The sequence below is a fragment of the Microtus ochrogaster genome, chromosome 19 (genome assembly GCF_000317375.1).
Source record: "Microtus ochrogaster isolate Prairie Vole_2 chromosome 19, MicOch1.0, whole genome shotgun sequence".
Classification (NCBI taxonomy): Eukaryota; Metazoa; Chordata; class Mammalia; order Rodentia; family Cricetidae; genus Microtus; species Microtus ochrogaster.
In genome coordinates, this window is record NC_022021.1 from 963,871 (window position 1) to 986,774 (window position 22,904).

General features: G+C 43.6%; 1 protein-coding gene across 1 annotated transcript in view; it reads right to left on the bottom strand.

Annotated features, from left to right (window-relative positions):
• The window catches only part of Mrps27 (mitochondrial ribosomal protein S27), an 84,188-nt gene that overhangs the window by 59,928 nt on the left and 1,356 nt on the right, over nt 1-22,904 (bottom strand). Inside the window, exons 2-4 of the mRNA XM_005356428.1 lie at nt 18,154-18,231; nt 9,037-9,107; nt 7,139-7,197 (exon numbers count right to left, since the gene is read on the bottom strand). Of these exons, the coding sequence (XP_005356485.1) occupies nt 7,139-7,197; nt 9,037-9,107; nt 18,154-18,231 (208 nt within the window). The remainder of the gene's footprint in view (nt 1-7,138; nt 7,198-9,036; nt 9,108-18,153; nt 18,232-22,904) is intronic.

Below are 22,904 nucleotides of genomic sequence, written 5' to 3' on the forward strand. Positions count from 1 at the left end.
AAGCTAGCCTCAAACTCAGAGATTCTGGGAAGGCCAGGCGTTCCTCTGGATACCTGTTATCTACAGACAGCATAAAAGGCTCCCTCTACAGTTTAAACTGGCCCCACCATTCTAACACTATTAGGGTTTTTAGGCACTTAACCTCCACAACACAGTGGACTTTTACTGTTGACCTCCTTGTATGTCAGGCTTTCTAGCCAGGGCGCCGTTCTCAAGCCTCTTTGCTTTCAGCCTTGTCTTACCTCTGCTGATTGTCTCCCCCTGTGTATAGTACATCTCTCTCTTTCTACTGCTGATTACCACAGGTCAGGACTTTAGCACTGCAAGCAGGGAAAACTAATTTCCCTCATACAGTTACCCATTATAAAAAAATAGTTATTTCCCTTCATGGAATACCTTCATTATGATGGACATTTCTGAAGAGTCTAATCATGAATGATTATATCGTGGATCATTAAAAAAAAATCCTTCTTGACAAAGTAATACACAGTCACAACATAATATTCAAAAAGCCCAAGAGAGAATTCAATGAAAAGTTACCCAGGTGTATTTTCTGAAAGAAATTATTGTTAACAGCTTTTGTATGACAGTGCTTACCACTCCACAACATGTTATGCATATACCCATATTACACACACACACACACACACACACACACACACACACACACACACACACGCCACTCAAGCCCTAACTTTTTACCCAACAATTCTGTAACTTACTCCTTAGGAAATACAAACATACATTAAGTTCTCTGTCTTTTTAGTCACTACATAACATTTGCTAAATGGTAGAGAATAATTAATTTCAGCATGCTTCTGCTAATAGGCAAAGTTTTACTTTTTGCAATGGAAACTGTTTCTCACATATGGGGCTACAATAGGTTAAATATCTGAACTAGCCCTGGATTAAAGAATACATGCATTTATACTTTTATGTTGCCAAAGTTCTCTCTGCAGAAACTCTACGAACTTGTGTTTGTTTTTGAGACAGGATCTCACCAGATAGCCTAGGCTAGCCTTGAATTCAAGATCCTCTTGCCTCAGCCCCTGAGCGCTGAGATGATAGGCATGTGCTACTATGCCCATCTTGGACGACGGACTGACTTAGGAATTTAGTATCAGTATCCGACCAGGACAGATTTACACTTGCTCTCTCTCTCTTCCGCATTATTTTCTCCCTTCATCTCCCAGTCTCATTTCTCAGTCCTCCTCGTCTCCCCCGCCCCGACGTCAGGCGCTACAGAGGCAGAGCTTACTGCAGCTTTCCCACTCAAGCGCTACCTTTTCAATGCATATTTGCTGATGACGTCATCAATCCCTCTCAGTCTGCCCCAAACATGCCTTAAAACATAGACTTTGTTAAATAAATATGGTGAGTTTACCTGTTCTATTTGGGATTTGTCTGGACTTTGAACTGTTTCACATACACACTCATCCTTAACAATTTACAGTCTTTTTGACCTGTAGTGATATTAGTACTTCCTTCCTTAGAACACGCCACAGTTTTAGTGAATTAAAAAAATGCTCTTCTATCTCCTATTGGCTTTAGAACTTCCCTTACACAGAGCTGATCCATCTTACGGACACAGGCTCTGACCTCCTGTATTTCCTCTCCAACACTGTCAGAGGAGTCTATCTGTGTCAGTGGAAAAAGACTAGCTGAGTCACAAACTAACCTTTCCCCTCGTGTTCTCTATATTCATCCCTTTCCCTTGTCTTCTACATATAGACCAGACATTCAATACATATTGTTGAGTTGTCTGTTCCTAGTTTCTCAACATTATGGGTGCATACCAGGCATGGTGGCAGGTTTTTAATCAGAGGTAACTCAGGAGGCAGAGGTAGGTGGATCTCTAGAACTTTGATGCCAGCCTGGTCTATATAGCGAGCTCCAGGGCAGTCAAGGCTACATATTAAGACCCTGTATCAACGAACCCAAACCAAACCAGAAGAAAGTATGCATGTGTGGGCTGAAAAGATGAATCAGCAGTTACAAACACTGGACACTCTCGCAGAAGACGAAGGTTTGGTTCACAGCACCCACATGGTAGCTCACACCCATCCATAACTCCAGTTTCAGTAATCAGATGCCCTCTCGTGTCCTCCACGGGCACCAGACATGCACATTATGGACATATTATTTGTGCAAGCAAAGCATTCATACACAAAATAAAAATAAATCTTAAAAAGATAGAGATGTAAACGTGTGCACATGCATGGATAAATAAACATAAGACTGGAAAAAACCTGACTATCCAGAAGAACTCCGATAAAGCAGTGCCAGGGTAGAGCCATGTCATCTAATGAAAAGACATTAAAAACTACTACCAAGACACATTTGTATCACCAAATAAAGCAAAGCAGAGAACAGAACAGTCATTGAAGAAATTATCATCAAGAGGATCCAGGCAATGTGAAAAGAGCGCTATGTTTACAGTGAAAGGCCTAGATAAAATCAGGTGTTTTCAATAACAAAACTGAGCCTGGTCTTCTATCCTATGTAAACAAACAAACAAAAATCCTCATAATTAATTATAGATCTAACTCTAGAACCTAAAATTACAAAATTCTAAAGCAAATATCAGAAAAATATCTATGGTGTTGAATTGGGCAAAGATTTCTTAGATAACACCAAAAACAAAAGAAAGAAAAACATGAAGAATTGGATTTCCATTGAAGTTGAAACCATACTTTGAAAAATATATTAAGTGAATGAAAACACAAAACCGAGAAAAAGGAATTTTCAAATTCAGTAAAAAGAAAATAACCCCCAGAACAGGGTGAAAATTTTGAACAATTTGCCAAAGGAGGAATTATCAGGCAATTACAAATTTAAGCCAAAATAAATACACATTGATCCAGCTTAATCTGTCAGCTAAAGTGCAGAGGAATGAGATTCCACTAAGATTATAAAATGGGATAAGTACTTTGTAAAACAGCAGTCAAGTTCTTTAAACGTTAAACATCTATCTTCTATATGTTCCAGCCATTCTACTACAAATTCACCCCAGAGAAACAAAAAGATGGATACTCTGTAGGTGTTCTTAGTAGCCTGGGCTGTTGTGCTGGGAACTCTACAGATGCAGAATCACCTCCCAGTGTGGTAAAGACAGCAGTCATCTCAGACCACGGGAACATAAGCCATCCTGGGAAGCCAAAGTGAAGTAAACGAACTTCACACCCTCTTCTTGTTAACTAGATGAGAGGGGAAAGAACAGACTGCAGGAGCAGGGACCAAAGGCTCGCAATCTCATCACCAAGCCCCGTGAAGTCAGACAGGAACCAAATTTGTCAATTCGCTACTGCCTGATACAGAGCATTAATAATAATTGACTATCTCTCAGGCATGGGGTAAGGATTGGCAAATAAAAACAACTACAGCAGAGTTAAAGCAGGGAACTGTTTCTAAAAAAGCTCTGTTTGCTTGCTGCCCAGCGACTTTTAGACTTAAAAACAAGTTTGAGTTTCAGAGATGAAGTAACACATTAGCAGAGAAACTTAAGAGACCTAAGCAGCCCTCAGAGGAAAGCTATTACTGCGTGACTTCTCATGCAGCCCACTCCTAACAAGCCCTCCCTTCCTCTCCCCACAGGCACAGGTTCCTCCAACCCCACCTTCGAAGGAGCCATCCCAGCAGTTCTGCTCACTGAAAAATGAAGCTATTTTGGTTCTTTGACAGGCTGCCAACCTAGGACCTGGAGACACGCAGGCTGCCATCTGCTTCATCCCAGCTGTTCTGACCTGTCGCCTGCTATCTGCCAGGTCAGCTGAGCAACTGCTGAAGGACGTTGGAGGCCACGGCACAGATGGATGGACGTGCGACCCCACCATAGCCAGTCTCCCAACTTAGCCTTCCTCTCATTACTGGGCAGCATGCTGTTCTCCATGACAACACAGGAGTCTGACTCTGGGAAAAAGGTCCGTCCCCAAATCTCTAGAGCCTTTTGTACTGTGTGGTAATGGATTCAACGTTCACCAGTTTTTCTAGAAACCACAGGCCCCTTTAGAACTGTAAAATTCTCAACAGAGAATAAGCTGTATAGCTGGAGAGGCCTGTCACCCCTCAGGAAGGATCATTCTGTTGCAGATTAGACAGCCTGCTGGGGCCTGCAGAGTCTTCTCACCCACCTCATCGGGACTGACTATACCCAACCTTTCATTTGGAGACAGGGTACCTATCAGTCACACACTTGCCTTCCTTCACAGGGCAAGCTGGAATAAGAAAATAAAGTATTTGTATGAAAAGAAAAACAAAGATAGAATATTTCAAAAGGCCTGCAGGAAGAAGCAGGACGAAGACCAGCAAAAGAATCTATGGCTCACAAGCTCTCTGAGGTCCTCAACCTTTCATATTTTACACTGTGAGCCCTCTGGCAGGTGTGGACCCTTCTCCACATGGGTTTTTTCACAACTGAACCCAATTACATGAGAGACAGTTATCAAGACACTAAGAAGTTCCAGGTAAGGCAGCATATGCGCTGCACCATCCGCGCTGGGACCCCGGAGCCAGGAGCAGCCTAACACTGGCTTCTGAGCTGTGATGAGCACAGTTTTTGGAATTCTGCTACAAATGTGATATGATTTAAAAAAAGAAAAAGTCAATGACTTTAATTGGTGAGAAAGACAAATGCTTCAAATAGTGCCGGCATCTGTCATCTATACTCATAGTCAAAGAAAATGCTAAGCATTATTGAAAGATGAAAATGTGACTTTTATGCTTACCCAATTTGCAGATCTCTATAAAATGCTCTCTGCAGACTCCAATACAGAAAGTAGCAGGAGATATGGCTTCTCTGGCAGAAGCCACAGGGTAGCTGGGCCTGTGGCAGCACAGTGGGGCCTCTCACGGTTCTCATTTCCCTACCTACGCCCCAGGTGTCTCAGAGGGTCCCAGGACCACTCCTAGAAAAGCGTGTGTGTGCATACTCTCGGGCCAGTTTCCCCAGCCTCCCAGTCAAACCACACCCACTCTGAGTACCCTGAGCCTCTGCCTCAGGTCCTACTGTCCCCACGCCATACATGAGCCGAAGTTTCTGCCACACCAGCCACTGTTGGTGCTCCTGGCATGGCCTGTTTTCCGAGTGTTGGCTCTCACTTAGCTTTAGCCTTCTCACTGTCTGAATCACTTCCATTCTTGCTGATTTTCCCGTCAGCGGTAGAGTATCACTGTTTTCGGGTTTCTGTCTACACACAGGCTGCCTTAAACACCCTAGTTTGCTGTGGTAACGAGAGCACCCACTCCTTTTCCTCCACGTTTCCTTTTCTACCATGAGCAGAGGATCCCAGTGTTGCTGGCTCCCAAGAGTGGTGCACGGCCCACAGCAAATGTCCAGATGTTTGTTGTCCCTCCTGCTGCCTCAAAAGTAACCCTTCTATAAAGATCCCTGGTACCCCGCGAAGCTGGAGTTCCCAAGCTTTCATGTCTGTGATGTTTGGAGATTTCAAATGTTCTCCAGGGATGAGAAGATGAGAAGGGGGGTGTGTGCCATAAGTCCTGGGACCTGCTGCTACCCGTGCCCAGATTCCACGGCAGAAAGTCCATCAACTCTCCACCGGTCAGTTATGACATGATGGTGGCTACAGGCTGTGTCAAGGGAGGAGGTAAGCTTATGCCATAGGCAGCAATAAGTTTTACTCTAAGCCAGCGCTTCTCAACCTTCCTAATGCTGCAACCCTTTAACACAGTTCCTCATGTTGTGGTCACTGCCAACCAAAAATTATTTTCATTCATAAATATAATTTTGCTACTCTTATGAATCATAATGTAAATATGTGCTTTATGATGGTTTTAGGCAACCCCTGTGATAGGGTCACTCAACCCCCAAAAGGTCATGACCTACAAGTTGAGAACCACTGCTCAAGTGACGGAATACCTCAGGAAGTAAGAAATGCTGCCTGCTGGCAGGATAACCAGAAGCTGTGGGCTATTTAAGATTAAGAAGTTGCTGGATATTTCTTCATGTTAGGCAAGGGATCTGAAGGTCATTTTGAGAGGTCGAAAGTCCATCTGTAAGGTATTAGCCCAACAATCGCAGAAGGCCTACCTCATAGATAGCATCAGCTCTTTGGTGTCCAAGCTTAACCTCTGACTCTACTGGAGAGAAACACCAGGAGTTCACAGTTTCTAACTGCCAATGTTTACAGAAGCTTTCCTGAGGCCTTAATATGTTTTGTACATTCTCCGAGGCTGGGAAGCAGACATTTAGACAATGAGCAAATATCACTATCACTGTCCTTGCCTGGTTTTGTACATTCTCCGAGACTGGGAAGCAGACATTTAGACAATGAGCAAGCATCACTATCACTATCCTTGCCTGGTTTGCCCAACTCTCACACACAGAAAAGTATTCACTATGTCACATACACACACACACACACAAATGTTTCTTAAAAAACAAAAAGCTGAGAAAATAAGCTAATTTTCTTGATAAAGAACAGAATTTTTAAAAAAAAGATACCTTAATAAGAGCATTAGTTTTGATTAAAGCAAATGACGAGATGCCAAGACAGCAGCGTAGATTTGAAGCAAGCAACAGTCTTATATACATGGTCTACATGAAGACAGAAACCAGCAACTGGTGTAGGAGGTCCTTCTGTCTATGTGTTGCTTTCATTGTTTAATAACAGAACTGCTTTGGGCCTATAGCAGAGCTGTAGGGGACAGAGCTAGGCGGGAAAAACTAAATGGAATGCTGGGAGGAAGAAGGCAAAGTCAGAGAGAAATGCCATGGAGCTGCCGGAGACAGATGCTGGAAATTTTACCCAGTAAGACACAGCCTCATGGCAATACACAAATTAATAGAAATTGGTTAAACTAATATATAAGAGTTAGCCAATAAGAAATTAGAGCTAATGGGCCAAGCAGTGATTTAATGAATATAGTTTCTGTGTGATTATTTTGATTCTGGGAGGCCAGGACAAACAAGCGGCTCCTTGCTATAAGCAACTGTATGAATCTTCTGTTAATGCTCTAGACCACATGTAACTGGGTTCAATCACACACACACACACACACACACACACACACACACACACACACACACACACACACACACACATATTTCTCAGTACTACAAAAGAAGAAAAACGCCCAGTGTTAGAAGTGGGTGTGAAGCAGAGCTGGGCAGGGAGCTTACTTGTAAAGATAGTACTCTGCAGAATCTATATCTTCTCGAGATGAAATGTTGTCCACAAACTAAAGGAAAAAAAAAACCTTTGTTAAATACAAATTATGCCACGTTTGGTCGAGTTCATACACTGATCTTTAAAGACATGTAATCTTTTTATTGGGACGATGGTCCCATGGTATGGTTCTTTTCTGAAAACCCATCACACTGGTGAGAACAAATCAGATACCATAGCTTCTCCTCTATGTATAGCACAACGTTGGTCCAAAACAAAACCACCAACAGGCAAGCACCCAGAAAAGCCAAACCCGCCCTTGTTCACACCGGAGGAGAGCTCTGCACAGTACTGTTTACAGCTATCATCACCTTTGTCCCTGTCTCTCCTCCAAACACACGGACTACGTAGTGGAAACGGTGGGGACGTTAAAGGCTGGAACAATACTGTTCAGAGCATAGCATCTAAGTGTAGAGAATTCGGTGTGTAACCACTTTGACTCTGACTTTAGAGTTGGTATGGAACAATCGCTTTAGGACTGGAGGCTTCAGGCTATAAAATCGACTAAGCTTTGGGCCTGGGGATGCAGCTCACTGGTAAAGAGCACTTGACTAAGCTTATGGGGCTCTTGGTTCAATCTCCAGCACTTGAGAAGAAAAAGTGGAAAAATCTGTGAGTACGTTCCTTACCTATGCTCTGAATGAGCAGAAACTATTATCCAAGGATGGATTCTGCTCTCAAGTAGGCAATGAGAAGAGGGAGAGATAGGAAGAGCCCAGGGATGCTGAGAGTGTAACCAGAACCTCATAAAGAGAGAAAGAAGGGAGGAAAAAGGGAGACTTTCTAAAAAGAATCAGGACCTATGGGTTTGATTTAGAAATCCATTAAAGGGCAGATAACATGTGGTCCAAACACAGGCCCTGTGCTGGAGAACCAGCTCTCCCGAGAGCTTGCTGTGGCACAAACAGATGGCACAGCCCCTCTGGGACTTCCTTGCTCCATCTGTATAAACAGCTACATGCTTCTGCCCTGAGGAGTTTGAGTCTCAGGCTGGATCATGCACCCACACAAAAACTCGTTGAAGTTCCAAGTGTTGCCTGAACAAAAACCAGACATTACAGTCCACAGACAGGTGCCACCCTCAAAACCATGTTTTCCCAGTTCTCCACTCTGACAGACAGGAGTCCCTTAAACCCAAGTGATGACAGTGGAACTGCCTGCCTATGAAGAGGGTCAGAGGCACAGAGGAAGGACAGGACTGGAAGGCAAGAGCTCTCCTTCCCCTCCCACTGGAGAAGCCTGTCACCTCCAGCCTGGTAACCTGGAGTCACCATCGAGACGGGACCAACACATCCCGCCTTTGATGTTCCCGCCTTTCTTCTTGGAAGCTGTGTTGGATCTGGAGTTACCTACACCATGCTCCTGTGCAAACGAACACACATGATGCATGGCAAGAAACTAGAAGAGTGACCGCCACGGAAGGGCTCCAGAGTGGCTCCACCATGACTGGTCCCGACTGCAGCCTGATCTCCTCCTCCCCGCTATCCAGGCAGTCAAATGTCAGCAGCCATTCTTCCATAGATGGTAGTCAGCTACTGAATGCATGTTTTCTGCTCTCACACTAGAGGACATAGTAACTTTAAAAACACGAAATACTGTAACCAGATAAAAAAACAAATCAGCGATTGCTAACTTGAGTCTGGTGTGTTTATTTCCTTTCACTTCAGCCACTACATCATACAATATCTGTTGTAATTATAAAAACATACTGCACTGTGGGAAGACAGTTCCCATGGTGACCACTACTTCTACAACACTGTCTTGTCTCCTTCTTTGAAAACACGTTTGAAATGTTCCTACCTGTGGCACTGCTAAAGAATTAACAGGCTACTTTCTTTTAAAATGGTCTTACCCGAGATATTGACAAAGAACTAACAGGCAACTTCCTTTCATATGCTTTGTCCATTAACGAAGCAAGATCAGCTGTGAAGACAAAAGAGAAAGAACGGTGTTAAATATACACATTTCTCCAGGAAAATCCACCAGACTCGAGTCCTGCCAGATGGCTGCGAACATGACAAAGTCAGTATCAAAACAGGCTCACGCTTGCTCTTTTTCAGAAACTGAGGACAACTGACGTTAGTCACAGTTTTAAATAATTTATTCAACTAGAGAATGCAAAATAATAATTAAAAAATACAAATTTAGCTCTTAAAAATGGATCAATAAGGTACCTCTGTAAGGAAAGGCAGAGTATCGTGTCTGTCCAGCTCCACGAGAAGAAACTAGATGTGGGGGCAGGCATGGGGATCTGCTGCCATTACTCCCCGCAGTCAAATGTTGGCGACTCCATGGGTTTTAATGGTCATTAACCAAGGGCCTTGCAGATATTCCCTAACAAAGTAGAGTTCCCTTGACTACCCTTCCTGATTAGTAGCCTCACTACCCAGGAGTTGGCTCCTCTCAACGCAACACCCACAAGAACGCTTATAACGTGTGCTGTCACGCTCATCTCAGACCCTAAGATCACCTGCGATCCTAGTCCACGCGCTCCAAATGGTTTATGTCACTGCACACCACTGCTTCTCAGATGTACAGTATTCCCAGCTCCCCTCATTCTCTGCCCAGGATTCAATCCCATTTCACTGAAAAATCTAGACTTTTTTTTTTTTTTAAAAAAAAATATTGAAACAGGTGATATAGCGTCCATAAAACCTTCCAACAGATCCTTAAACCCCTTCCTATCAGGGGAATCAATACTGTCGAGTGAACTTGCTCATAATTAGATAGCAAACAGCTCTCTCATGCTACCAAGTCTGTAATTACTACTATTGTTACATTAACGATCAATACACTGTATTCAAACAAGCAAGCAAGCAAAGCCAGGATCAAGAGCTGGTGGCCTAACCGAAATGCCGGCAAGTTCCCTTCCCACGTCCTTTTCACAGTACACGCAGCATCTCACCCAGGCTTCGCTGATCACCTCCAAGCATGGTAACCAGAGCCTATCTGAAGCCTTCACACCCAGGCTTCTTCAGTCAAGGGGAACTGGCCAGGGCTTCAATAAAGGCAACAGCTGCAGAGCCCGCATCTGATGAATAACATTTACATACCGCAGTCAGAAAGGTTCGCTGCAAACACACTATGTGACCAATCACCTCACGTTACAGCGCTCGTGTGATGAATGAGGCAGAAAACAGCAAAGGGCGGGAGGACCGGGAAAGCGGGACAGCTGCAGCATACGAAGGGCCAGCACCACAGGCTTCTGGACTGTGGCCTTCCACAGCCAGTCACACTTTATGCATTAGTGAGGGGCCAACAGATGCCCAAGTTCTGTTCAATGGGCTGAGCCAAAGGTGTTGTTTTCCTAGGTTCTTAGCTCCCCAGGAATATACACTGAAGCGGGTGGTTGTGAACATCGTGGACTATGGGGAAATGGACCTGAAATAAGAATTCTTCATTTAGCAGAATTTCAACTACACAATGTGGAACTAGATTTAGAAGACGGAACATAAGATCGTGGTGAAGTGTTCTTGTTTAAAGACAGCAATAGCACTGAGGATCTAAGGACACAAAAGACTTCAGTGAGGAGACTGACTTTTTATAATGGTGGAGTGAACTCCCTAAAACTGTAAGCAGAATGGTGGTGGCCCACACCTTTAATCCCAGCACTGGGAGGTGGAGGCAGGCAGATCTCTGAGTTCGAGGCCAGCCTGCTCTACAAAGCGAGTTCCAGGACAGCCAGGGCTATACTGAGAAACCTGTCTGGGGGTGGGAGTAGGGGAAAGACATAAAAACAAAACCAGAAACAAACCTGTGAATTTCCAGGCCTCCCCCCATATTCTATAGGCTTGCAGTAAACCAGGGCCACCCAAGTCTATCAGCAATAGAGCCAGCAGCTGGTAGTACAGCCGGCCGAGATGACTGTGAGATGTGGAAGAACTACCATGGAGGGAGGGGGCAGGTTTTGGATGCGATGTCTGAGCACAAATAAAATACTAAGAAATTCTATTTCTGAAATAAAATGAACTATATTGTTTTAAGCACCCTTCTTACCATAAAAATAAAACACTTAAATAGTAATTATTTCTCACATATACAACTGAGCTTTGAAAAGGTAGATACAATTGCCAGAGGGCACAGGGAAACTCACACTTGGAGGGCTTGAGGAAGTAATCAATGGCAGTCACCCCAGGACACAGGGAGACCCTAAGGCAGGGAGCCCTGGTTTTAATAATGGGCAGCATCCAAGGATAACAATCAAGCCTCTGTAAAAGGTGAGGCTGGTTGTGGGATCCTGTACAGTCAGGCTGGAGCTGCATTGGTACTGGAGAGAAACTGGAAAACAATGTCCCTATAAACAAGGCCTGCTGGTCCTGAGCATTCCAAAGCGCAAGTCAGCCCTGGTGCCTCTGAAGCCTTCAGAATATGCCAGGCTAAGGATTTTATTCAAAGGGGGTGTCCATTTACACACAATCTAAAAATGGCTAACTAATTTAAATGACAAGCAGCACATCAGTCATTTCCTGGGAGTCTGGGTACAGAGCAGAAAGGAGGGAAGGATCAAAACCCATTGCCATTGTTCTTGAGTTCTCAGCAGTCCTCATTGTCCGCTATGTTCAGCAAGTCCGGTTTTATCCCACGCTTTTGTAGACCCAGGCCAGCTGGCCTTGGTGAGTTCCCGATAGAACATCCCCATTGTTTCAGTGTGTGGGTGCACCCCTCGCGGTCCTGAGTTCCTTGCTAGTGATCTCTCTCCTTCTGCTCCTGATTTGGACCTTGGCTTTGGGATGCTCACCTTACTAGACCTGGATGGAGGTGGGTGGTCCTTGGACTTCCCACAGGTCAGGGAACCCTGATTGCTCTTTGGGCTGATAAGGGAGGGGGACTCGATGGGGGAGGGGGAGGGAAATGGGAGGCGGTGGCGGGGAGGAGGCAGAAATCTTTAATAAATAAATAAATTAAAAAAAAGAAAGGAGGGAAGGGTTTTCAGGGACTAGAGAAGACTGCCTTTGAAGGGTGACAGGACTGTGGCGTGTAAGGTCATACAGAGCCCACATTTGCCAAAATTTATTAAACTGTGTGCTTTAGGCACGGCTTGTTTTTATGTAAATACTACAAGAAATCTCAAAAGAAAGGGATAGCTGGGACCGAACAGGAAATAAGAACAGGCACAGTGCTGTCTGTCTACAATCCTAGCAGCCCGGAGTCGGAGGCAAGAGGAGAGCAAGTAGCTAAAACAGTAGCTAAAAGGCTACAGACAGAACTGTGAGACACTATCAGGTGCAAAAGGCTACAGACAAAACGCAGGGCTTTGAAAGGCGGATCATTACATGACTTTACCAGGAAATTAATTTTAATCTAGCACACAACACGGTACCATAGCGTCACAGTAAACAGAATTCTCAGAAGACTGTGGCAAGCTTCTCAGTGATCACAAAGCCAGTCACAGAGAATGGAAAAGGAGCCACTGTGAGGTGTCGTTTCAGTGCTAAGGAAAGACAGTGAAGAAAGGAAGGGTCCTGGAAGGAAGCTACCAACCCAGAGGGATTCCTATCACCTGTGGTTTCTCCCCACGCCGCAACAGCAGCCCTTTTCTCCTAAAGAATGAACACAGGCTGCTACTGCACTCACTAGACAGTATCTCAGGAAACAGGCTCAACTGTGTTTCTGTTTCTCCCATTTTAAAAGACAAACAAGGACAGAACACAGACACCCAAACATAGAAGTTACTAAAGGAAGCAGAAACAGCAAAACATAAGGGAGCCAATTGTACAGACTTTCAGATTTCCTTCTATTTGTGCTTCTGTGTTAAACAAACGGATCACTAAAGGACAAATACACAAGCGAGCTGTGCATTCACACATCTGGAAATGAGAAGGACCATACGCTCAAGTCAGACTCACCTCTGAACTGCCAGCTGAAGGTAACAACGCAACCTAGTCAACCTTGTCCTAGACCTGTATGGACAGCAGTCGGGAGCCAAAGGCCTCCACAGACAACAGTCAAAGCAAACAGCTCTCAACTGTAACATGCTCAGTTATAAGGCCTCTGCAGAAACAAGTTACCAAAAACAAAAGTGGCCTCTGCCTTTGATCCCAGCATTGGGGAGGCAGAAGCCTGCAGATCTGAGTTCAAGGCCAACCAGAGCTACACAGTAAATAACAAGACAGCCAGAGCTACACAGAGAAACTTTGAAAACAAACAAACAAACAAAACCCAAACAAATCTGTACATTTATAATGGCAATCACCTTTGGGAGGTATTTTGAAATTGCCTCTTAGGTACAAATTCTATCATGGATAATTAAAATGCTAATGAAGGAAAAACTTACAGCATTTTTCTTGGTAGTAAACAAGGAACAAATGACAGAAATACACAGTAACGGTTTGCCCTCCTAAGGAAATAATGGAGTCAGGCAGGATCACCAGGGTCTTCACCTGGCAGAGGGACAGACAAATGCCTGTGTGTCCTACAGAGGTAAACAGTTACTGTGGTGTGCTTAAGACAAAAAGAAACCAAAACCACAGAACAAGCCCCGAATCTGACAATCCTGGTGATTTACAACCACTGTTTACACAGGACAGACAGAAACCAGACAGACATATCATACAGCACCACGAAGATGACGTCAGCAAACCTAGGATGTGAGGTAATCTACAAAGGGCCAGTCTGCACAAGTGTGCCACAGGAAGTCCTCTATAAATGAAGAAAACATATTAAAGATATGAGGTATATGAGGAAATGTGAATGTGTAATATTTAATGATGGCATTAGAGTTATCCTTAAAATACTCATCTTTTGGAGAAATGTATCAAATACACATGAAATTATTAGGTAGCTGATTTACTTCAGCAGACTGATGAAAGGGAATAGGATATAGATGAAATCTAATTGTTAACACCTTCATGTTTCTACAAACAGATTTTATTAAAGAGTCAAGAAAAGGACAACCAACTTTACTGCCATGCTTCAGTTGGGTCCTTGTTCAATGTACTTATAAGAATACCAGAAACTGAGCCGGGCGGTGGTGGCACACGCCTTTAATTCCAGCACTCTGGAGGCAGGGGCAAGCAGCTGACTTCTGTGAGTTCAAGGCCAGCCTGGTCTATAAGAGCTAGTTCCAGGACGGGCTTCAGAGACAGCTACCCTGTCTCGAAACAAACAAACAAACAAGAAAACTGGTCGGGTGTGGTGGAGCACACGTCCAGTCCCAGCACTTGGAAGGCAGAGGCAGTGGCTGAGGTTCCTTACGTTCACAGCAAGGAATACCGACAGCTGGTTATTTCACATCCACATGAATGCTTTATATATATATATATAAAGCCAATATAACAATGGCTTTAAAAACGTCTTCTGAAACACACAAAACATATTCCTCTCCCCACCATTCGCTTCCTTGGGCCTGTCTTAAAATAATTCAAAGGATTAGGTAGGGGTGCAGAAAAAGAAAAAAGGCTCGGGGCTTATAATTGCTGAAACAGCGGGTCACGGGAGTTCATTACATTATTATCTTTTCTGCTTTACACTTTCTCATTTAAACTCTTCTAAGGTAGCCTAAACAAGTCAGGAGCTCAGGTGTTTCCAAGGAAAGCAAGACAAACGCTCCAACTCCTACTTGGGTGTGCTCACTTCGTGCTAATTCACTGCAGACGAACTGTGCACCTTTTGGAATGCACAAGGCAAAGAGATAAGCAACTGTCAAGAAAAGAGAAACGCTCAAGGACACTCTCCTACAAGGACCTCTCCAGGACCAGCCGGCAGCGCCAAAGACACCACACACCGGCTGCCGCACCAATGGGAGGCCACAGGAACAAATGCCTCATATCGGCCCTCCTTCCTCCTCCAATTAGCGAGCCCGAACCCACCACCTCACGGCCCGCCCATCACGATGTCCAATCACGGCGCTCCACATGAACGCACGCTCCCCGATAGGTCCGCGCCCAGCGCAGAAGGAAGAGCATTTCTCTCTAGGACTACACTGCCATCTACTGCCTGATCAGCGGGGATGCAGCCACAGGAGCACCCGGAGCAGGCAGCAGGCAGGATCAGATTTCAACCTTGTTAAAGCAAGCAGTCATGACACACAGAAAATGTGTTTGTATGAATCAGAGGTGGGAGCAGTTACACAATGGGAAAATACGGTCTCTGAAGGTTCCTTTTTCTTCCAAACAGTCTGAATTCAAACTTTACTTCACATCAAATAATATATACAGGGTCTGACACAAGGGACCCAGGGACTTACTAATTACACATATTTCTTTCTTTCTTTCTTTTTTTTTTCATTACACATATTTCTAAGATGAATGTTTAGGAACTAAGGCAGACACCACACACCCTCTGTTTATGGCTATGGACACGGACAGCGACAGATGAAAGTGGTAAAATTGAGACACAAATCCAGATGCCAGCCTCTTGGGTGCACAATCCACATCACACTTCTTAAGGAAGGCAACAAGGCCAGATAACATGCCAGGCGGTGGTGGCACATGTCTTTGATCCCAGCACTCAGGAGGCAGAGGCAGGGGAATCTCTTTTGAGCACGAGGCCAGCCAGCCTGGTCTACAGAACTAGTTCCAGGATAACCTGTGCTACACAAAGAAACTGTTTCTTAAAAAAAAAAAAAAAAAAAAAGGTAGGAAAACAGTTCTGACTGGGTGTAGCAAGGTACTGAAGGCAGAGGGGGAGGGGCAGCAATACCTGGAGGTGTTCGGTAAATGGTAATTTACTTTCCCAAGTATTGCTTTTAACGGAGAAGATACAACTGCCCCATGATATTTATTTACACATTATAAGCCTCATTCTTTGGCAAGCAAATCATTTATTCATGTAGCCAGGACAAAGATCCCTAGATTTGTGTCCATATAATAGATCTAATAACTATTCCTAACACAAGGCACATACAGTGGCTGTCTCCTCTTCCCCATCTTTCCTCCACACTTAGGAAAACGTTTAAAAAGCTTTCCCAGAATGCACCATTCCTTTACTTGTATTTTCAAGCACTGTGGATACTTCATGTATGGCACTTGAGAACGCTCTTTGCTATGTAATTATTTGAAGCCACACTGGAATTATCACTAGAACAGTGACTTCAGAGGGCGCCTTTACATGTGTAGGTTATTTATGACCTTCACAATGACTGGAAGGCACAGCTGGTACTTTTTGGACAGAAGACAGAGAACTGGTATACCGTGCAATGCTGTGGACTCTCCCCACAAAACCCTGCCTCTGCCTGGAGCCAAGATCTAAGCATAGAAGGAAGACTACAGCAAGGCCTGGGAAAAACCCATGCAGATGGATGGATAGCGAGGTATTGGTGTGAAACTTATGTCTGGGTAAGGATCAAGGGACATCTAACACTCACATCCTGCTTCTAATAGCACTCCCCACTAAAGGGACGAGCGTTTCCAAGAGGGCTGGGTGCAGGGCGAGGGAAGGGACAGTGGCCTACAGCGCACGGAAGGAAGCTAGTGAGAAGCAAGAGAGGAGAAGGAGAACATGGAAACTGACTGGAAAGCACTCACACTACCAGCCAGGCAGGCTGGGACACTGGACTTCCAAATAATTCATGATAGCAATGCACCATTAAAAAAACCATAAACCAACAAAATGTCAATGACAGATAACTGAGAAAGAATCACAAAAGCAAGGTCTGCTGCCTCAGAAGACGGAGCTGAGCAGTAGTATGGAAGGGGGTGGAGTCGGGAAACCATCACCTTGCAGCCTTCACGGTACAGTCTCAGCCTAGATGCACGGATGGGAAAACACCTAAGGGAAACCTAGAGAAAAGCAGCAGAATATCATCACTATGTTAATGTACCCCTACTTCTAGGCTACTAGGCAAGAGAGAGAAAAACCAGCCAAGGCTGCAGTGGAGGAATCAGACACAGTGACAGGAGACGGAAGCCCACACAGACATCCAGATGACACACCGACAAAGTCACAGCAGCAAAGAGTAGTGTGCCTGGGGAGGCAGACTGGAGTTTAACCGTTAAGAAAAGGTAAGAACAGCATGAGCAATAAGAAAGGAGAAGGAATAATTTCAAATTAAATAAGACTTGATTTAAATGCAATGCGAACCTGAAATGGATCCTGTATTAGAGGAGAAAAATGTGGTAAAGGACATTTTTGGAGTCAAGTGACAGAAAAGACAGGAAAAAAAAGTATTAATTAATGAAGTCAAAAAAATGTACTATGGTATATAACATGTTGGGTAATACATAGCTATATAATGTGTGAAACAAAATCAGATAATTAAAAAGCATGTGTACACCTCTCTGACAGGGACATAATAGGTCACGGACACACACGACAGAATGAGAAAGCAAAAACACATACATCAAAATGGTAACAAAAAGTGAAGATGGGCAAAGGGTAGGGAGGAACTTGCTAATTTTCTGTAAGCTGAAAATTATTTCCAGGGGCTAGGATATGGCTCAGCAAGTAAGAGTGTTTGCTGGACATGCACAAACACTTGAGTGTGAATCCCCAACACCCACAGAAAAGGCCTTGGTAGCATTTACACGAAAGGCCATCATCTGTGAAATATGACAAAGGAAGGAGGGGAACAGAGGGTAAAGTGTGAGCTTACTCCTGGGAAGACACTGTCTTTTCATGGCCTCCAGGAGAGGGCAAACTTTCTTCCAGGTCTTTCATTTGGCAATGATAGTTAAGAAAACAATGAGGTTAAAAATTAAAAAAAAAAAAAAATAGTACAAAGTATAAAATTCCATAAAATGGAGAGAGGCTGTGCGAAAACTACATGACATGATGAATGAAAAGCAAGAAGGAATCGCTTACACAAGCTCGGTAGGATGATTATCAACATGACACAATGAACAAAAAGCAAGAAAGAGTTGCTTACACAAGCTTAGCAAATAACAAAGGCAGTATGAGGGACTCAAGGTCAGCAAAAGTGATTCCTTTCAGGACGTAAAACGTACTTCTGTGAGCCGAGTCACCGTAAAACTATCTTTCCATGCATGTGAGACAAAGGAATGACTAAGTGACAGAACACAGCAGCACCTACCCAGGTGGCATTGCTCCTTCTCTCTGGCTTCCCACAGGTGGCTGTCCACGTATGCTGCGGAAAGTAGGCATCTTTTACCTGGGGAAACGAAGACAGGCGTCTCAACAGGCATGCAGTTTAAAAGATGTGCTTTACTGAATACGGCTTCTGTTGTATTTGCAGCCTCCAGCTTAGGCATTTAAACTCGAACGTGGTCCTATAATGGATGCTGCACAGTTCACACCAAATCGCAGGAAAGTCTGAAAACCTTCTCAACAGTTTCATAGGCAAAATTGCTGGTCATCTTAATCTTTTAATGACAAAAATGAAAGTCATTTTACTATCAAATTACAGCCCAGGTTTTCAGGGTCCTAAAATTCTTCATTATCCCCCAAATAACCTGCTGAACTATTGCTAAGTCATTAACTGGAAGTGTTGTTATCAATCCTGAAAACATTTCCATTTGATTCTGACTAGCAAATCTGCCTTTATTTTGCATAACAAAAAAGTATCATATCAGCCCCAGAACCCCTGAGGAGAGGAAAGAAACCTGAAAGCTAAACTGGAAGCCTCACAGGGTACAGAACTGGACTCCTGGTGGCCGGCACAGTGCCGGGCATCAACAGTACTCAATGAACATTCAATACACGACCTCCTGGAACAAATGAGAAGGACCTGATGACAGTCTCAGCAAAAGGAAAACCTTCTATACCTACAAGGATACTCTCAGAAAAGTGATAGAAACCTACAACATTGAAAAACAAAATAAGTAACTTTCATCAGGAAATAAAGCACCTTTACAATTTAATAATACAGGACAAGCCAATTGAAAGGTTGGGCAAAGGATTTGAACAGAGAGTTCTCAAAAAACAAAAAACAAAACAAAACAAAAAAAAAACAAAAAATATGCTGGACCTGGTATAACACAAGCTTGTAATCCCAGTCATGAAGAAACTGAAGCAGAAGAATTCCAAGATCAATATCTTTCTGGGCTATAGCATGAGTTCAAGGCCAGCCTAAGTAACTTAGTCCCCAAAACAGCAAGTACTGGGCCAGTATGATGGGTCAGAGGGGGGTTAGGGGACTGCTGTTAAAACTGGCAACCCGAGTTCAATGTTGGGACCTCACACGGTAGAAGGACAACTGACTCCTGAAGGCTATTCTCTGGCCTCCACATGGGCCACAGCACATACATGTTCCCCTCCCCTACGAAGTAAATAAATAAACGTATTTAAAAATTATAATAGTACAAAAGGATCTGGGGCTATTAGTGAAAGAAAGCTAACCCAGCATATGTGAGGTCTTGTGTTCAATTCCCAATATCATATACACCACACCATACATACACTCACTACACACACATACACACACTCACATATTCACATACACCACATTTCATACTCACACACATACACCAAACACAAATTCACACTCCCCCTCCCCCACATGCTACTGTTCCTCCATGTCTGAGGAATTAGCTCCAGGATTTCCCATAGACATATGAGTTCTGACATAAAATGATACTTTAAAAAAATGCATGGTGGTGTACGCCTTTAATCCCAACACTCGGGAGGCAGAGGCAGGAGAATCTCTGTGAGTCTGAGGCCAGCCTGGTCTACAAAGCAAGATCCAGGTCAGGCAGGGCTACATAGAGAAACCCTGTCTCAAAACACCAAACCAAATCAAAACTAGCATCAAATGATGTAGAACTTGAATATAACTGAGGTACACCTTTCTAAATTTTGAGAGTCTCTGCTATATACTCAATTTCATGAGAACAACTATGCAAAGAGCTGTTTTGTCTGATTATTTAGGGGATAGTAACAAGAAAGGAAAAAAAAAATAACCACATATTCAGTCCAAGTCTAACTTTGTGTGTGTGTGTGTGTGTGTGTGTGTGTGTGTGTGTGTGTGTGTGTGTGTGTGTGTGTGCAAGTGCATATGGCCATGAACGTCAAAAAAGAACCTTGGGTTCCCTAAGATGGGGTTATAGGCAATCATGAGCTACCCATGGATGCTGGGAACCAAACTCTGGTCCTCGGCCAGAGCAGTAAGCACTCTCCAGGCCCCAGATGCAATTTTTTAAAAGTATTTTTGATTTGTGATTGGCTGAATTAAAAAGAAATGTGGAACTTGTGATTATGGACACAACACACACAGAAAGACAAGCAAAGACAGTTACCATCACTGGCCACTATGAAAATACAAAGCAAGGCCACCCACTACAAAGATCACAATCATAAAGCAGAAGATACAGCTCTGGGTGAAATCAGAACTTTATACATCCATCTCTGGTGAGACTACACCGGGGTCAAGTGTTATCATAATAGCCAAGTATTCTTGGCTAGTAATTCTACTCCAAGGTAGATATAAGAATGAAAACTTAAATTTACATCAAATTTATAGACCAGTGTTCATGGAAGGATCATTAATAATGGATAAAAAGCAGAAGTACCCCAAATATCCACAGGTTACAAGGATACATTATTTAGCAATTTAAAAATAAGAATCTTGAAAATATTCTGTTAAGTGAAAAGATATCAGTCTCAAAAGAGCACATACCGTATTCCACTTCCATGAAACATCAGAATAGGCTAATCTAGAGAGCAAGAAGGTTACTCGTTGCCTAGACCTGGGAATGGGGTCTGGGAAAGTGAGAGTGACTGCTAATGGATATAGATTTCTTTGGGGGTGTGATAAAAATATCCTAAGTTGGTTGTGCAGATGCTCACACAACTCTACTGAAAGTCAGAACTGCATACTCTCAACGAGTGAGTTGTGTGGCATGTGAGTTCCATTTCAAAGGGAAAGAAGAACTCCAACATAAATGGCAGCAGCCCAGAGATCACAACAGACCACACAGACATTACAACTTGAGCTTTCTATAGTGGAGAATGACTGACGATAATATCTGTCTTGACGTCTGGCCTCTACATACATGCACACACACAAGCATGCATACTCACACACACACACACACACACACACACACACACACACTTTGAAAAATAAAACAGCATACTTATCTTTCTGTGCTACTTTATGAAGCACACTGAGGGCCTATATATTAATGTTACAGCCAAAGAATTTCTACAGCCAGGGGCAAAAGATTAAAGGAGGTCAGCCAGAAGCAAAGGAAAAAAACCTGGATAGGACTCTACACTTTAGTATGCATATGAATCTCATTAAAATGCAGACAGTAGTTCTGCAGGTCGAGGAGGGCAGACAGATTCTGCATATCTAACAGATGACAATGAAAGTCCTCAGACCACATTTGAATGAGTCAGAGGACAGACAGACTCAAACTCACTGGCTTAGGGCTCAGCCTGCCCAATCCCTCTCTACACCTGCCACTCAAAATGTTTACTTAGCCAGGCTGAGGCAAAGGTGGGTGCACCTGCATGTTCAAGGCCTACCTGCCCTATGCAGATCTGGTTTCAAAGCAATCAGCCCTACCTAGTGAGATTCTATCTCAAAGAACTAGAGTTTAGAATCTTCTCATGCCTACTATCCTTAGATCACTCTCCTTTGGGCAACAATACTCTTTAAAATAAGTATCCTCAATAAAAAGAAGCATTTCTCCTTTTAGTTCTGGACCAGAATTTAAGGGCCAGAACCTCAAAATTTGGAGAAAAACATCTGTTCCTTCTACATGTTATTGTTATTTCAGCCTTTACTGTTTGTTTGTTTGTTTGTTTTTATTATTTTGAGGCAGGATTTCTCTGTATCAGCCCTGGCTGTCCAGGAACTTACTTAGTAGACCAGGCTGGCCTTGAACTCAGAGATCCACCTACCTCTACCTCCCTGGTGCTAGAATTAGAGGTGTGTGTCACCATGCCTGGCTCGTGATTTTGGGCTTTTAATTGAATGTCTCCAAGCGTTTGTTGCTGTTGGAAGAAGTCAATAATGCGACTGTGGAAATAGATGAGCTTTAGAGTCACAAGTTAACTTCTAATCCTTGGTTTGCCAGCAATAAATGCTACGAAAAACTGATCAAATCACACAGCACCTCTGTCTTTCATCATACACAGAATGAGGGAATACTACCGATTTCAGCATGGTAGTTGAGGACTCAGTCTCTTAATGTCTACTAAATAATGGTTGTCAGCATTCAGACGAACCTGGTGGCCCCTTGAGGACCTGACAGAGCATGTCAGGGCAGGCAGTATCCTGTCATTTTAGAAGGCTAAGCTCCGCCTACTTCTCTCTCTTCTCTCCCTAGTTCTCTGTCTCTTCCCTCCCCTTCCCCCTTTATCTAATAAAACTCCCCACTTAAGCTCTGTCTGTGTGGAATATTTGTCTCTTGCTCCCCAGGAGGCCCCTGGGCGCTCACCCACCAGTCCTTCGCGCCCAGAACCCTATCAATGGCGTAAGCGTCCACCCTCCATCCTTTCCATTACTTGTCTTTATTGTTCTACCTCAGTTAACTTTTCTTCCAACTTTTTGATCATTTTAGCTGTTTCTCATCGTGTATTAAGTAGACTAGATAGAAGTCTCAGTGTTCCATATGCCAACTGGCCTGTTATGAGTTTGTACAAAGCAGAGTGCTTTACCAGATCAAACATTTCAATATGTCTAAGTCAAGCCATTTATCCACACACCCAAATCCTTGAGTCCTATGAATGTATATTGTCTCCCTATAGCCTCCACCCATGGCCTAATGTAGTGTTTGTCCGATATAACTTACTGTCGTGATGGAAATGTTCTATTCTAAGCTGTCCAAGTAAAAGACCGCCAGCTACATAGATCCACTAAACACTTAAAACACTTTC